This window comes from Hippoglossus stenolepis, chromosome 9 (assembly GCF_022539355.2).
Source record: "Hippoglossus stenolepis isolate QCI-W04-F060 chromosome 9, HSTE1.2, whole genome shotgun sequence".
Taxonomy (NCBI): domain Eukaryota; kingdom Metazoa; phylum Chordata; class Actinopteri; order Pleuronectiformes; family Pleuronectidae; genus Hippoglossus; species Hippoglossus stenolepis.
Window position 1 is genome coordinate 4,562,751 of NC_061491.1, and position 17,160 is coordinate 4,579,910.

The window sequence follows — 17,160 nt, forward strand, 5'->3', positions numbered from 1 at the left end:
ACAGGTTACTATAAAGTAACGCTGAAGCGCATTCAAATGAACACGACCCACCCGCTGTGCGCCGTCAATGTAAAGAAAGAACTCCCACCCCGCGCTACCTGTAGCAAAGGGAATTAAAACTGCTTCGTACCTCATTCCGCTCGCCGAGGGGTGTTAAAACGGGGATTAACGCAGTCATCTCATCGGACAGCTGCTGTCCGACCATTTCCGCTGCTACAATCATCGAAACGCCGATTCACAGCAGGTGTTTTATCAAGCTTATCCAGGAGCAAGTGACTTTTTGTGTTATAATATCTGTCCCCACCGCGAAAGCTACAGGCAATTACGCGAGGTGAGTCGCCAAATTAAATGGACAACAAATTACTAATTTAAATAACAAGATACATACTTGAATGTGAATAACAAAATAAACCCAACACAAATAATAAATCATCACAAACAATCTGCGTAACCTAACAAGTTAGCAGTCAGTTACAATACCCAAAAAATACTTGTTAAATGAAATAAATGCTTTGTAAAGTGCCTTGAGGTAATGTTTATTTTGATTTGGCACTTTACAAATAAAAGTGAATGTATCTGAGAAGCTATCATGTAGGCTCACATTGGTTAAAGTTGTCTTTTCCAATGGGGCTGTAGACTACATTTTTATTTAAGAAAGGTATACCCAATAAACTGGCAGCTTCCTTTTGGAAAGAAAAAAGACATATTAATCACTATAATTTAATTAACTGAATCCTTTCCATTCCATTTTTATTTTCATGAGTTATAGAATGAGGATCTTCTTCACCCATGTATCCAACCTAGAAATTGTAAAGAAAATCAAAGCAGCTCGGAGAAAATGATCTCATCAGGGAGAAACTGTGGCAGAGGACTCGGTTCTGAAGGGGCTAAATAATGTGCATGTACAGAACGCTGTGTGCCGAGGCAGGAAGTGCCGGGGCCGAGGCAGGGGTAACGATCACTGCCCATATTTTCCAAGCACTCTTCGCCCATGTAATGGCTCTGTGATTTACAACAATGCACAGTGGGAGCTCTCCAAAGTGCCAGGGCATTTTTACACCTTGCACCCATTAGCGGCTCAGTGGAGGGATTCTTATAAACCACTTGAGGTAGGCGGCTATCGATGATAGGAGCAGCCCTGCAGGCTCGACAATCATCACAGGTTGGGAGGGACAAAGGACAGAGGAAGCAGAGCGATCGTCATGCTTTTTATTGTTCAGCCTCAGTTCCCCGATCATCAAGCGGCTAATTAATTCCCGTGTGCAGAGAGATAGCTCAGGGACCCAGTTGGCTACATTGCAGGCGGTTATCATCCTCCAAGTGGGGCAAGTGCCTCTCAGCTCACCTGCTTTCTTCTTCTCTCTCCCGCTCTTTCCTGTGCTGATACGCTCCCTGCGGCCTGCTGATAGTGATGCTAGGTGAGATGTCAACCCTTTGCTCATTATATCCCGTCGCTCACCTCAGGGTTATCACGTATTCACTTTGTTCTGGGAGTTCTATCATTGAAAATCATCTAAGGCTGCAGAAGGCCGGTCCACATGTACCCTATACTGTATAGATGCATGCATGGATTTGAATCAGAGCACTTCACTGTAAAAAAAACATAAAATGTGCAATCACTACAAAAAGACATGTCAGTCCACACAGAAATATCTCAACAACTACTAGATAAAAAGACATGAAACTCAATACAGGCAGTCGTGACTCCTACAGAATGAAGCTGTACGGACTTTTTTGATCCTGTGACTTTTTCTGTAGCTTGACCAGCAGGAGAAATTGTGCCATTTATCCGGAAAAGAATATCAATGTCTACTTTGTATGGTACGGAATTTGCTGACCCACTGACTTTTTAAGAGGTTGATATTTGTGACTTGTCCAATAGTTTGACTTATGAAATCCACATCAGTCTCAGCTGTTCTTTGTGTGTACTGTAAATCTGTACTATCCTCATTCAAGAGCGTGGTGTTCCAGTGTGAGAGCAGGACTTATTGATTCCAGGTTCAGATTTTGTGATGCCCTCACTCAAAACCCTGCTCTCACACTCCGGCTTGTGCTCAGGTTTGATCTCCTTGTGCTCAAACTGTGGGCAGGATCATTTTATTGGTCAACACTACACCTGGCGTTCTACTGGTTGGGGAATCTTGGAAAGAAAAATGAAAGCACAGAAGAAGAGGAGAAAACTGAGAGCAGAGGTTTCACGCGTGCACAGAAGACGACGAATAGCTGAAACTTAGTGCAAGTGTGCAGTTTGAGCACAAACAGAGCAAAATTAAGCACAAGCTGGGGATATTTAAGTGAGACGACAGGGTTTTGAGTGACAGCATTACAAAATCTGTACATGAAATCAGTAAGTCCTGCTCTGAAACTGGAAGACCACGCTCTTGAATACAGAAAAACCCATAAACTTCACTATCTCAGGAGTCACAAATGGAGTCACAGCTCAGCTCAGCATATTACACTGTGACTACTACACTGACTCTCCTGTAAAATAACGGCAGGGAGAGAATAAAACGTAAATGTCACGTATACAAATATATGAATAAAATAACATCTAAAGTGCTGTAAATGAAAGGATTATTATGCTAATACAACTTAACTTATATTGTGGAGTTATTCTTGCTGAGATGAATAGCTTACAACTGTTAATTGTACAGTAATACAATCAACCTAAATTACACTTCATCAGCTGAGGAGCAGCTCGTCCCCTCTGAGCAGTTAAGACATTAGCTCTGCTGCTGAGGGACTGAGGTCCGTCAGCAGGATCAGTATCAGTACCGTTTGTCATCATTACGGCAAGTAGACAACCTCATTGGACGCACCACTTAATATGATTCCACTCTTATATGTCATGATTAGAAATGTGAAAAGGCAAATTTAAGTGTGACAGTAATGTGCAGCAGTAAATTGATTGAAACATTTTCTCAGTGGCTCAGCCCTGATGAACAAAATGGGTACTTTCTTGAACGCCTCTTATCTTTCTGATATTCTCCGTTACACGTGGCATCTATTGCACTTCTGTCCGTGCTGGGAGAGGGATCCCTCACATGTGGCTCTCTCTGAGGATTCTATGTTCTTTTTACCCTTTTGAACGTTTTTTTTGGTAGGTAGGTTTCCTTTCTCTCGCTGAGGGCTAAGGGCAGAGGATTTCACACCTTGTTAAGCCCTACGAGACAAATTGTGATTTGTGAATATGGGCTATACAAATATAATTTGATTGATAAATCTGTTTTAATTTGTTTAGTGGAATAAGAAATAAAACTGTGGTCCATGTGCCTAACATAAAATGTCTGATATTCTGATATCAGTGCTTTCAGCCCATTCCACTCAGAAACATCTTGAGTAAAACATTGGAAACAGAAGATGTAAATATGTCTTTTCAACCCCTTTGATTGCAGAAAGAAGCTGCAGCATCCTCTCAAAAGTCCCCCAGTAGTTTATTATCTGGAATCGTGTGTGTGTGTGTGTGTGTGTGTGTGTGTGTGTGTGTGTGTGTGCGTGTGTGTGTGTGTGTGTGGTGTAAAATCTTCCTTGGATGTAGAAGCACTCAGGAAGCCTTTTTTTCCCTTCTTTCTGCACAGTGGATTATTAGATGTAAATCTCTCCAGCACGCCTGCATTGTACAGTAAAATTGTTTCGGACAGGTGACACCAACGACACCGACAATCGTAAGCTGCAACACAGCCGGCACGAGCGAGGGTGTTTATCACGAAGAGGGAATTAACTTCAAAGGGATTTGAGAATGTCCATGTGGAATGTACGCTCGAGGATGAATTATGCATGAAAAATGCTTCACTAGAGTAATATGCTGACACAATTTGTCACACGCCACAGGAATACATAAGTTGCAGAGTAGCCACATTGGAGGAATTGTTGCACTCAGGTGGTGTGGGTTCTCTGCACTGCTGGGGGTTGTGCAGCGGTGTAACCTACACCGACTGCACAGTGAATTACTTATGAGACCCTCCTTTGCCTTAAGCTGGGAGCCTTGATATACAGTAGCTTTGAAAGATGTTCCTCTTTACTTGAAATCTGTGAATGTGTGTGTGTGTGCGGGTTGTGCTCTCCGCTAGAGGGATTTAAATTCTGGGCTTGAGGCCATCTATCTATCCCCTGGCTTCTTTAAAAGGCTGTCCTTCCGTCAAGGGCGGGGGGGCACATTTGAGCGGTGACATTTTGGTGGAGAGGAAGGTAAACAGCAGCAAAGAGTTCAGATACCTGGCCTAAAATCTCTTTATACCGACCGAATCCTTTCACCAAAAAGGGCCATTAGGATGTTTTTCTCAGCGCTCACACTCGACTGATGAATCCATTCATTTTCAAGTGCTCATCAGTAATATGTGAGACCTCATGCTGAGCCGGAGAGGAATTTATTAAATATCAAGTACCTCCTCTAACTGCCATCCAGGGGCAGAGATGGGATAGTGACAGCAGTATTACATGTGTCTGTACAGTTTCCTGTCAGGGCTGTTCAAACAACAGACAGACACTCATATATGAAATGTAAGGATATGTGCCTCTTTGTTGGTCAGATTACGAATCTGGTTTCTCCTCAGGCTGCATGCAAATCAGGGTTGGCTCTTCTCCAGCCCACAGGAGGGTGGTAATGCACCTGCAACTGTTTGGTAACTGCTAAAAAAACAAACATCAGATAAAGTTACAACCTCCGACTTTATATAAGGACATGACAGCTCCCCAAGGTGAAGCCAAAGTGCCTAGATCGCCCCCTGGTGACTGGCTGCAATCCCGCCTTTGATTATAAGTCCCGCCTCCATGTTATTGGGTAAGGAAATGGACCAAAATGAAAAGTTACAAATCAACTAATTTTCTCTCAAAGATGGATGGCACTGTTTTTCTGTCAGTTTACGTAGTTCCAATCCCATTGGTCTATGTTCAGGTGTTTGGTTTAAATTAGTTCTTCGCTAACTCCCTGAAGTCCCGTGATTAACAGCTGAGACTGACTCATGATTGGTTGATACTGCAGCTCCATCCCCCGAATACTTTTCAGGGGACAGGAAGTTTTGTTATCCTCACGGCTCAAATACATCTCGTTCTCTCATCCATACACATTTTTAGTTGTTGAACTGATCAGGGATCAGATGAATGGTTCGATTGAGCCATGTTTGTCCTGTAATGAAACAAAGAAAAAGCTTCAGGCTGCAACTCAAAATCAAAAACGAGTCCAATAAATGTTTTACAAAAGTCAGACAGATTATTTTAGTGGACTGACATGAGAGCAGTAAAGATCACAGATGCATCTTGGATCACGACATCTGGCTGGAATGCATCTCAAAGTCCTCTGGAGGTGGTTTGAACAGATTTGCCTTTTGGATGATTTTACACTTACATTGCTTTTTGGAGATCAGATAACTGCCCCATGAAGAGACTAAGTGTGAACGAGGTCACAGACTCAGGCCCTAATACATCCACAGAAGCCTCTGGAAAACGTCCATCTTGGCAAAACGTTTCTGCTGAAGGCAACACACAAAACAGACTCTGTTACACAAACAGCCAACTGCAGTTTCCCAAGTATATCAGACAAATGACGCATTTTCCCTCATTTATGCATCACACATGTCTGTAAGCTTGCTCCTGTCATAAAGGTTTGACCAGAATCTGGAGTAAAGCTGAGTTTGACTTTCTTTGAGTGAATTGCTTGCACGTTATTGGGTTTATCTTGTTATTCATTTGTTTTTAAGTCTGTTTACTGTCATTTTAAAACATTTTCCAACCAGATATTTCTGAGCAAACCTACACTCTACATTTTGGTGCAATATAAAACGTATAGCCATTTAAATGAAGTGGTAATTCATTTGAACTTGTCCTCATTATCCTGAAAAAAAATCATTGGAGACAACACATCCAAATCTGGAACCAGGAAGACACTTCCAGAGGCACATTGGCCCAGTGGAGGCAAACAGTAACAAACACATCAACTACTGTATAGGGATCAAACCTCTGACCTGCTGTTCAGCCAGCAGCCTCACTTTGTGCTTTACGTTCAAGAGGAACAAACACAAGGGTGTCAAAGGTGGCCTGGGATCCAGCTGGGAGATTTCTAAGTGATGACGGTGCTAAATTAGACAAACTGAACCTTTACATCTAAAGACAGTGTTTTCCAGCTGCATCATATCAAATTAAATCTGAGTTCATGTTTGACAAATTGAGGGGAAATTGCCTTGAAGTGGAAAACAGATTTTGAATCAGGCAGTTTTACTGTATGTTTCATCAGGGGATTTATGACAAGAGGAGAATCAGTTTTACAGGAAGGTAGAGCATAGTACTGAGTGTAAATTCATAAATATGGATGACAACAGAGCAACTCAAATTATAGCAGAATACAGAATGGAAGCGGTGCCATTACTGCTATTTTTATGCTCAGAATGTGCTTTTCTTCTCCTCTTTAAAGCTTTTTCCCCCCAGAGGTCTTAGGTCATTTGTATTTCTCTGCTTGGAGATGATGTTGTCCAGTACCTGCTGATTTTAATATCACACCGGCCAACTCTCTATTTCCATAAAAATTACACTGGGGAGAGGAAAATAATTGCCCGTGTGTGGCTTTCATTGTGAAGACTCTTCACTGTTGTCGTAAGAATACCTGACATTTAAATCGGTCATTACTATGTGCATGGGAAATGAGATTCATTGTGTTTTCCCTTATTTTCTGTCATGAATATATAATATTATGGTGTTGGATGTCAACATTAAAGATGAAAGGAAGTAACAAATAATGAGAAAAACATATATAAAAGTCCCTGAGAGACAGAAGGCGTCAGGCTGCTGTGAACGCTGGGTTCCAATGTGCTCCAATCAAAGCTCGTTCTACCAAACAAGTCTGCTTGAGTAGTATTATTGGTATTTAATGTACTCATACATACATATACACACACACATATATATAAATATACTTTATATAAAAATTTAAAAAACTGATTGTGACAGAAAGACTGCATCCAATGTTAAATCTCACAATAGAAATAATATACACAAAGCAAAGAATGTGTTCTGTTCATTCTCAAACTCCAGATTGGATTCAGACATGTACGGATGGATTTGAAGAGCTGCCATTTCCCTTCACTTATGTTCTGTTGCTGTTTCGTGTACAAACAAGTGTCTGTGCACTTTCTTTGTAGAACGTGTGTTACCAGAGTTGTTTGTGAAAGCAGCTGCTGCGAACAGCCACTGTGAGAGTCAACCACAACAGTAAAGTCACGGGTGGTTAAATCAAAACAATGAGCTGACAGGTTGCTAAGAAGCTCCGCAGAGCTGTGGAGCTGCAGGGATGAGTGACAATGATCTTTGGATTTATCGCCATACAAGTGACTCACATTCATTTGACTCTTTGTAAATATAACAATATGCTCTCAGTTGTTTTAGTTTTAACCTTCCAAGCAAAAACCTGAAGGAGTTTTCAGGCACAATCCTGGAGTTACAAACTTTTTTACAAACTATAAACCTGAACTTTCCATCAGATCTTTTGGAATGATTTATACTCGAAAATGTTTTGGCTTGTCTCCACATTTATGAATCCGTATTTCATGAAAAAAATATGAATCCAGTCAGAAAATGCAAAAAAACGGAAACATTAGGCGGTTGGAGGAGCGTCCCCGTGCATACATGTCTGCTGCGTGGTGATACAGATGCAGAAGAAAGCTGTGTAACCTGACAGCTCTGACAGCTCTGAGCTCCTCACTGCATCATCATCATCCTGTCCGTTAACTCAGATTAAGACATGGAGCACTTGCCTTTTGTTTCCTTTGATGGTCTGACACTGTGAGCTTTTAATTTAACTGAAGGGAGATACAAAGAAGTACATTTTCCCCAGGGGTAAAACTGCTGCTATGGTTTACGTTTTTAGAAACTCAATTGTTTCAGTGGTTTAAAAAAAAAACAATTAAGTTTTCTTTTAGTAATCATAAAGATAAAAACCTGATTGTAAAGTTTCCATCGAGTTTTATTGACTTTACTTCCCTCCTGGCTACATCTACATTTAAAAGCAAGACGTTGTGCAGAGTAAAGTCAATAAAACGGGATTGAGCTGGAAAGCCCGAGTTTATGTTCCTGTGCTCGGTGATGCTAGAGCCAGTCTGTGGTTCTGAACACCTACATGTTTGTGACAGCTGCCCAAACGCTCGCTGTATTTCTTCAAGGGGAAATCTGTGCAGCGCAGCGAGTCAGAGCATTGTGTGTGTGTATAGTCTGATTGTATATTGTGCTGCACTGTTCTGTTCTGCCGCATTAAGCTCTCCAGGAAAGCGAGCGTGACAGTTTGCTGTGTTGTGGTTGTTTTGTCCTCGCGGGAATCAAACAGCGGGATGTTCCTTCTGCAGAGCTCACTGTGATTACTCCGCGCGGTTCACCTGGAGATAACATGCAACTCCCAGGGCACTGACAGAGGATACTGAATGGATTATGTGCAGTGGAAACAAAGCAACAAAAACAATGCTATCTGTCGTGTTTCCGCCCCGGGTTCCGCTGTCGGCGTGTATCCCCACAGGGGCACGCTGATGGTTTCCTCCCGATTTATTTTACATCTGGGCTATTAAGCACCGCTGCACTGGTGGTGGTGTTTATACTGCCTATGAGACAGTCTGTCATTGGCTTGTCTCGACTCAGGCCTTGTCTGAGCGATTGAGCCCGTTAGTGTATCAGTTCTGCCGGCTGACTTCAGATGAGGGCTGTAATTGTGTGATGATAAACTGCTGAGACGAGGCCATCAGTCGGTCCGGACCACTGGACCAATATATGAAACGCTGCCCTTCACCTTTTCAGTCACACAGCATCAGGGATCAGATGGCGGCATTTTGACACTGATGTCATTTTTGATTCCTTTGGCTGGAGGATAAAGGCTGCTGCTGCACTCTTCATCTCTGCCTCTGCCTTCTTATCCTGCAGTCAGCCCATTGATATGTATAACTCTGGTTATGATTTATCAATTCATCTCAGTAGCTCCAGGTATTTTCATTCGAGAATTCGTTTGCTCTGAATAACACTAAACTAACAAATCTAATCACCTCTAAGAGTTCCATCAGTTTATTACTCAATTATAATTGAGTCTTGAAGAAGTGGGAGAACTGAATTTTTTTTCCTGTGGGGTTATTTAATTCCGTAAACCATCAGAAATTGAATGATGCATTTTGCTGATTTATGCAGCCGCTCACCTGCAGCAGTTTGTTATACTGCTGAATATCTCTGTGCTATCTGAGGCCCTGTTTAATTCTGGTATGACATGCATCTCTGCTCTTTTCCTTTAAACTGTATGCACACTGGTCTTGAGAAATGCACTTTCGTTCCACTGTAAATGTGTTTAAAGAGACGACTGGAATTACAAACTTGAAACAGTGGACACGCCTGGAATTAGAATATGTCTCCTGTGAGACGCTAGGGTACCCTATCAGTGTGTGTGTGTGTGTGTGTGTGTGTGTGTGTGTGTGTGTGTGTGTGTGTGTGTGTGTGTGTGTGAGAGTGAGAGAGAGAAAGACAGGGAGATTGAATTAATCAATATCCTGTGCACAGCTGTGTAACGAAATAAGATATCCCATATTTGAAATTGTCAAATAAATGTCAAAATCAATATGAGGCCATCAGTGTTAATATTGTGTCAGTGGCCACAAATAAATCAGTGTGTTGAAACACTGAGAAGCATAGAATAAAACGGTAGCGGCTCAGAGAACGGCCCTTCATAAGTGACCTGGGGTGCATTTCTGTTCATGCTGCTAAAGAATGTCGCCTCATGCGTCTCAGACCACGTCTGAGTGAGGTCAGATGTATGTTGGGCACATCTGTCACAAAGGACTTGTCTACTTGTGATCGCTTCAGCTGAGACAGATGTTAACACCTGAGCTGAGCAGAACCTCAGGGTAAAGCCCAGTGTTTTCCAGGTGTCCTGCTAGTGCCACATGAGAGAAGGAGTGGGAAACTTGAGTCTGAAGTATGAGCATCAGTCATTGCCCCAGTTTAGCCACTGTTAAGTAGCAAAACATTTTATTAGCAGAACGGCTATTGTAGAGAAAGTGGTAACATTTTCAAATTCCATTAACCCATAACCCAACTCATTATGATGCAAAAAATACAGCTTGAGCTACAACCTGAAAGAATCCGACCCAGTACCAGCATTTTTTTATGTATCATTTCCGTTGTAACCTTTCTCTCCAAGTCCAGTAGCGGTAGCCTCTTAACATGTCCCATGTCAGTGGTATGAAATCCATCAGTTTTCTTCAAGAAATCAATAAAATAAAATCTGGATTGCAAAGTTTCCATCTAGTTTTATTGACTTTATTCCTCAAGGCTACATCTGAATTCTAAGCAGGAAGATGTGCACAGTAAAGTCAATAAAACTGGATCAACCTGCAAGACCAGCAGGTTATAGGATGCACCACGCATTTATTTATTTGAAAGTAGAAAATAACCTTGGTTGAAATGTTGTGTCTAAACAGATACAGTAAGAAATTCAAAGATTACAAATGAAGTCTGTACACATTTTCACCCTGGTTTTTAAAATAAACTCCCAGGTTCACAAAACGTATTTGGAAAAAAATCTTTACTGTAAACCACCTGGGAGATTATTTAAAAACCAGGGTGAAAATGATTCTTTAAAATAAATTAAACACGATCCTCAGCAACACTGTGTTAAAATTCAGATCATGACATGTGTCCTATCAAGTGAAAGAAAAACGGTGATGTCACATTCACTGGGTTACTGAGAAAAAGTTAGAGAAAACAGCAAAAAGTTGCAATTGTGACTGTAAGCACTGTCGCATCACAGCAGGAAGATTCCCGTATATATAATTCCGAGAGTGAATGCTTGTTAGTTTGTGTTTTGGCCCTGTGATTCACTGGAGACCTGTCCTTGGTGCATCTAATATCAGCTCCTCCCACGACCCTCAAAGGATGAGCGGTATATATGACAGACAGATAGATGGATGGATGTGATTGAGCATCACACCTCTGAAAAGGACAGATCTGTATCTTCAGTGTGGTTGTGATACTTCATCCTCAAGCTGCAGAACATGACGCAGCCCGGTTGTGTTCAGGTTGCATCATTATCATTCTGTCATCATTCCATCAGCACCACAGGTATTTGGGGCAAACGCAGCAAATCTAATGTATCATTTGTGAAAAATGCTTAATAAGATGGGAATATTTTTTGCGTGAATATTTTTCCATTTGTTGCTTTATCTCTGAGTATGAGACGCACTGTGAATGAATAAGCCTGACTCTCCCTCTCTCTCTCTCTTCTCCTTCTTTCTCCAACAGTCTGAAGAATCAGATATGTGTCCAGTGAGCGTGGGACAAAGATGAAAAACCAACTACTGGATTGATGTCAGACAAGCTGTCGTCAGCTTGCCCTGCTTATTCTGCCTCTGCCCCGCTTCTGCTCTCTCCACATCATCTCTCTCTCTCTCTTTCACTCTGTCTGTTTTGGCCGCCCCGACAACGAGGAAAATAAAGATTTTGTTTTTGTCACACTCCAGCACTGTATCAACTCTCACCTGACAGTGTACAGTACCGTTTTGACAGTTTCTCCTCATCGCTGGCCACTTTGAAACCATTGACCCTTGACATTCCACTGCAGCTGCACGCTGTGTTTTGGATCCACTGACATGACAGTGGCTCTGACACACGGCAGCCTTTCTAAACATGCATGGACTAAATTATACTCTTTCCACGGGGATGCTAAGAGCTGTACGTGGAATTTTGACTTGAGAATATGAGGGTTGTTTTCAACTGTTTTTGTTGAACAGTTGAAGTTGAACATATTTATTTGAAATTAAAAGAAAAAGACACACAGATGTACATTACAGTACTGTATATTATTTAGCATTGTGGGCTTTGGCTATGAGAACACGATTCTCGTTGCCCTCAGATTCTGTATGGCACACACAGTGCAACTTAACTTTAATGCTTTTATTGCATACATGCTTGCAGTGGAGCTAAATCCCCTTACTGCTGAAAGGGGTTGATGGCAATAATGACACTGGTTGGCCTCTTTCTGTACAGTCTGTTGAAATGGTTTTATCTTCTATTGGCAGTGCTGAACATTAAATGACTTCTGTGGCTCTTGTAGTGCTTTAAGGAGACCAGCGGAACTGATTAGCGACATCAGCGTCTACACAGGACCAGCAAATAGTTTTTTTAAACTTCAAAGGAATAATTCTGGCCTATTACAATTAGGCTTTTATTTTGAATGTTGGCTATCATTCCTATTGTTAAAAACTCACCAAATAAATGTGTGAGCTCTGGGAACACAGTAAGATCACTAAAGGAAGTCCAATGGGGCGAAAAAGACAAGCAGTCCGATGATCCAACAGGTTGTGAGCAAAACACCTAAGTAATCCAAGCCAATGTGGAAGAGGAAAGTAAATCAAGCTAAGTCAAGTCAGATTTATTTATATAGATATAAAAACAACAGGAGTTGACCCAAAGTGTTTACAATCATGGCTAAGTGAGGCGAACTATGAAATATTACTCCATCCATGCACTCATTCATGTTTTGGATGTGTCCAGGAGCAACAAGCCAAATGGCCCAGATATCCTTCTCAACATCCCCTAGTCCCCCAGGTCGACCTGTGGAATTCTAAGCCCTTCCCGAGATTCAAACTGAAGGGGTTTCCAGTCCAAGGCCCTTCTGAATGTCTGGGAGATGTTCATCTCCCAGACAGATGTTTATTTCTGAATAAAGCTGGAATTATTTTCAGGGGACATACACGACTTTGCAAAACTAAGCAAAGAAAGGTGTCATGATAATTCACCACCCATGCTTGCAGAGGTGCACACCTGTGCATCAGCCAAAAAGAAAACAAGTTTGAAAGTTGCACAAATCAAAAGTACAAATAGAAACAAACCAGCCTCATGATCATCTCTGATATGGTCCCTGCTGTTAACGTTCATTTATTTACAGCCTGCAAAAGCTGATTGAAACCAGCAAGTCCAGATTCCCTGTTTAGGACAAATCTTGGACAGTTTTTGACCATAGTGGTTCTGGTCAGGTGTTTAAAAAAGAGCTCAGCTTCCACCGTACCACGACTTTCTAATACAGCGTCTGCATTCCTGCCTCGATCGCAAGTTACACCCAGCCTAAAGGGAGCAGTTCTTTGTTTAACACCGTGACCAACCCTCATCACCCAGCGTGCACTGGAGGTCGCAGCCTAATGTCGCAAAACAGAACTGAACAATCTGCACACAGTATAGATGCAGTCCTGAAGGCCTCACTCATTAGTTTGTCAGATGGTCAAACAATGAAACCCTCTCCCTCCACAACTCTTCTACATCTGCATTGGTGGATCCGCTCCTGACATTTAACTTTCCTAGCTTTACGAAACAAACAATCCAACAATCATGCTCACTTTAAGCAGCAATTGGCCATGTGTGTGGAGCTGAGTCAAGATGGACAGACATTGTGGGACTTTAATTCCACCCATGTGCCATTCGGTGACGAAACGTCCCAAAAAAGAGGCATCTGCAATTTGACTGGAAGATTTGTGTTAAGCTGAATGCAAACATTTTAGGATACTATATTCCTATTCCTGTACATTCCTATTACTGTACTGTAAAAAAAACCTTTATCTCCTTCCGATTCTTTCTTGCTGTGCAAATACTTCTAGCCACAAACCACACACTTTTTACTGCTGCGTTTTTCCATGTTGCCCGGACACAGTGAGGTTAAAAATGGATGAGACTATTTGACTAGCCGTCAGGAGCATCTGATAGCTACTTTCTCTCCCCTTGTACACTGCACGACAAGCGACACATGGCGAAGCTGAAAATCAGTCCATCTCAAAAATGAGTCGCACCACTTATATCAAAATTGGACTCAAATTGCACAGTGTATGCCCACTTTAAGTTTGGCTTGGACTTGCTTACCATTTCAATAGTTTTAGCTATTGGCTCATTAAAAACAAGTCTGACGGATCAAGTTTCTTGTCCCTGTTTAGTCATTGCTCCATGCTCCCAGATCTCAGCAGTTTGGTGAAGACATTGTGACGATAACCAACATAAATGATTCCGAACGCTACAAATATGAAACTCCAGCTGAATTAAACCAAGATGTGATATGGTTTGATTAGTTCCACAAATTAGAAAAGAAAATAGAAAATAATTTTTCTAAAAGCTTCATATACAGTCCACTGTATGGGATCAGTGTTAAAGGCTTGGAAATATTCCCTCTGGTTAAGATGCTTTCATTTCAGTATGGTCTTCATCTCAGGGAGGTATAACTGGTTGCTTCAGTGAAATTTAACAGTGCTGTTGAGAATCTAACAGTCACACGTACTGAATCCATTCCACTATGGAGCCTTGTAGAATGTGTTGGTAGATAATGGAGTGAACCATAAGTGTGATGGTTTCACAAAAAGAGTCTTGGTATTGTAGAGTGTATTAAAGGGTAATTCAGCTTTATATACCCTATCAGTGAAAAGTGTTACAACACCTCTATTTGCAAATAATTCCTACAGGTTCCCCAACTTTAATGGTGACTTACTTAGTGAAACATGTCCTCTGATACATGAAAAGGATAACACATCCTATAGCAACATAATGAAGCAGCACACAGTTTCACATGATGGAAGAGCAGCTCAGTCTCCAGACCTAAGGTCTTTGCACACTGAGTCAATATGTTTCTTATGCAACGATAGAAATTGAGTCTGATGCGTTCTGTTATTCTATTGGTTTCAAGAATTCGCAGTAGGAGATAAAATGGAGTGGGTCAGTGAGGACGATTTTGTTGTGCTCTCACTTATTGAAAGAAGAAGAAAAACATCCAATCCTGAGAAGCCTTCAGGAAGAAGGAGAGTTTCATCTTCTGATCAAGGAGCTGAGAAATCATCCAGATTGCTTCCAAGTCTATTTCGGGATGTCAGTGGTCCGGTTTGGTATTTTACCAGGACTGACATCACACATTAAAAAGAAAAAAAGAAATTCCTGGGATCCAATTGATCCTGAACAGCTCAAACTCTCTAGAACAACTTTGACAGACGCAAAAAAAAAGGCAACAAATCAATCATGTTCCAAAATCTTGATGATGGATGAAAATGCAAACTTGATGTGCAAAGATCTTTAAACCCCAAGGAGCGAGAGAAATCCTCCTTCGGAGCCGGAGAGCCCCTGTCCTCCACCGTTTTACCTACACATGTGCCTGTTCCAGACCCACTGAGAGAAGGAAACTGAGCCTTCCTTTTAACATCATCGAAGCTGAAAATTTAATTCTGCACTCTATAATACACAAATAAATCAGAATCAGAAATATCAGAAATACTTTATTGATCCCAGGGGGGAATTGTGTGCCATAATAGTATAGTAATAATATAAAACAGCTGTAAGCAGCACTCTGTATCTCCACTCAGATTTCCATGGCTGTGTGTGCCCAATGAAGTTCAAACAAGAGCTCTTTAAGTTTATGATTCCTTTAAAAAAACACACAATCAGTATAAAGTAAAAAAACTAACATATTTATATATATATCGGTGTGTGGGTGTAGGCATACAGCTGTTCATGATTAAAGTTTATTATGAAGGCATGCAGCTGTTTCAACTTAAACAAGGGCTCTCCGGCTCTGCAGGTTGATGATATTGCAAGGAGCTTCAAGTGCGAAACATTTGTTGGAACATCTGTTACAGTTTGGGGTCAAACTTTCCAACCAATGTTTGATTTATTGTCGAAAGAAAATCATGACTGTTTAGCTGCTGGATTTAAGATTACATAATTCCATTTTCCAAACATTTCCAATTGTTTACTTGCTCTGTAACATTCATAAACACAATTATGAAAATCTAAATAACAGCTGGAGAATTGAGGTGTTCTAACCCGTTTGACTGGTATTGTATATAGATATATACAGTATATATCTTATTCAAAGCTTATGTAGCATTCTTCTTTCTTACATGTCACGTTAAGAAATTAAAGATGTCGACTTTAAAGCCAGTGTTGTATAACCGAGAACATGAGGACAATTATAAATTCTGCATATCTTACTGTTGTTGATCAGATACATTTGTAATTGCTATCTGTTTACAATATAGCTGATTTACTGTCATTGTCAGTGCTGTGTGAGATGCAGAACTGTATTAACTCAAAATGTAGCTTTGACTCACATTGTCGAAGCGTTTTATTTTGCAGAGACGTCTAAAAGTTTATCGACAGGGGAAATCACTGGAACATAAAGCTGGAGGGAAAATAAATAAATCCTCATCGTGGACAGAAAACAGACTGCTGCTGGCTCATGTCAGAGCTGCCAGCTGATGTGAGAGACGCCACCACTGACGACATTAACGAGAATTTATAGAAATGTGTTTTTTAAATATTGCAAAATAAGACATGCACGTATGATTTGTTATTGCAAGTCAAAAAAAAAAACTCAAAAAAAAACTTCACTGAATTGCTTTGCTCAGCCTGAGTGAAAACATTGCTATCCAGACACTTTGCTTTGGATGAGTCATGTCTCCTTCATCACAGGACGTCCACCTGTCATTCATACGCCCTCTAGTCCCTTTGTGCTCTGGGTTATGTGCTCTATTGTGTCTAAGAAAAGAATTAAAGACACTTGCAACCACACAGACTCTGCTTTGTATTGTGTTGCTTCTTCATCTAGTTGTTTACAGTAATTATACTGAAGCTGTGTTTATGCTTGTCAGTAAAGTTCTTGTTACTACTGTAATCAATGTTGTGGAGGTTCTACACACCGACTTCAGGCAGAATGGAATTGAAAACTACTACACATACCACCTCAGAGGAAGCACAATACTTGTAATTATTATTTTTAAAAACCTATGAAACTTTCAATCAACAGATGGTTTGTCAATCAGTCATTATGTCTCTGCCATGGGGACAGCCAGTGGCTGGAGGCATTATGTTCTCAGGTTGTCCATCCGTACATACATACCTCCGTCCTATGTCCTATGTCGGTCCCATTCTTGTGAACGTCGTATCTCAAGAATGCCTTGAGAGAATTGGACTCACAGATTAACTGATTCGATTTTGGTGGTCAAAGGACAAGGACACTTTGACCTCACAAGACATGTGTTTGGCCTCTTGAATGGGATATTTCAAGACCACCTTGAGGGAGTTCAAACTTATGATCAGTTGTCACTTGGACTCAAAGAAAAAACACTATTTATGTAGATGGAAACTGCAATGGTTGGTGGAATTGACAGACAGATGGATAGACAG

At 41.1% G+C, this 17,160-nt stretch overlaps 1 protein-coding gene across 1 annotated transcript in view; it reads left to right on the plus strand.

Annotated features, from left to right (window-relative positions):
- zmat4a (zinc finger, matrin-type 4a) overlaps nucleotides 1-16,543 on the plus strand; it is a 145,245-nt gene extending 128,702 nt beyond the window's left edge. Inside the window, exon 7 of the mRNA XM_035164926.2 lies at nucleotides 11,254-16,543. Within this exon, the coding sequence (XP_035020817.2) occupies nucleotides 11,254-11,281 (28 nt within the window). The 3' untranslated portion in view covers nucleotides 11,282-16,543. The remainder of the gene's footprint in view (nucleotides 1-11,253) is intronic.
- Nucleotides 16,544-17,160: the final 617 nt, after the last annotated feature.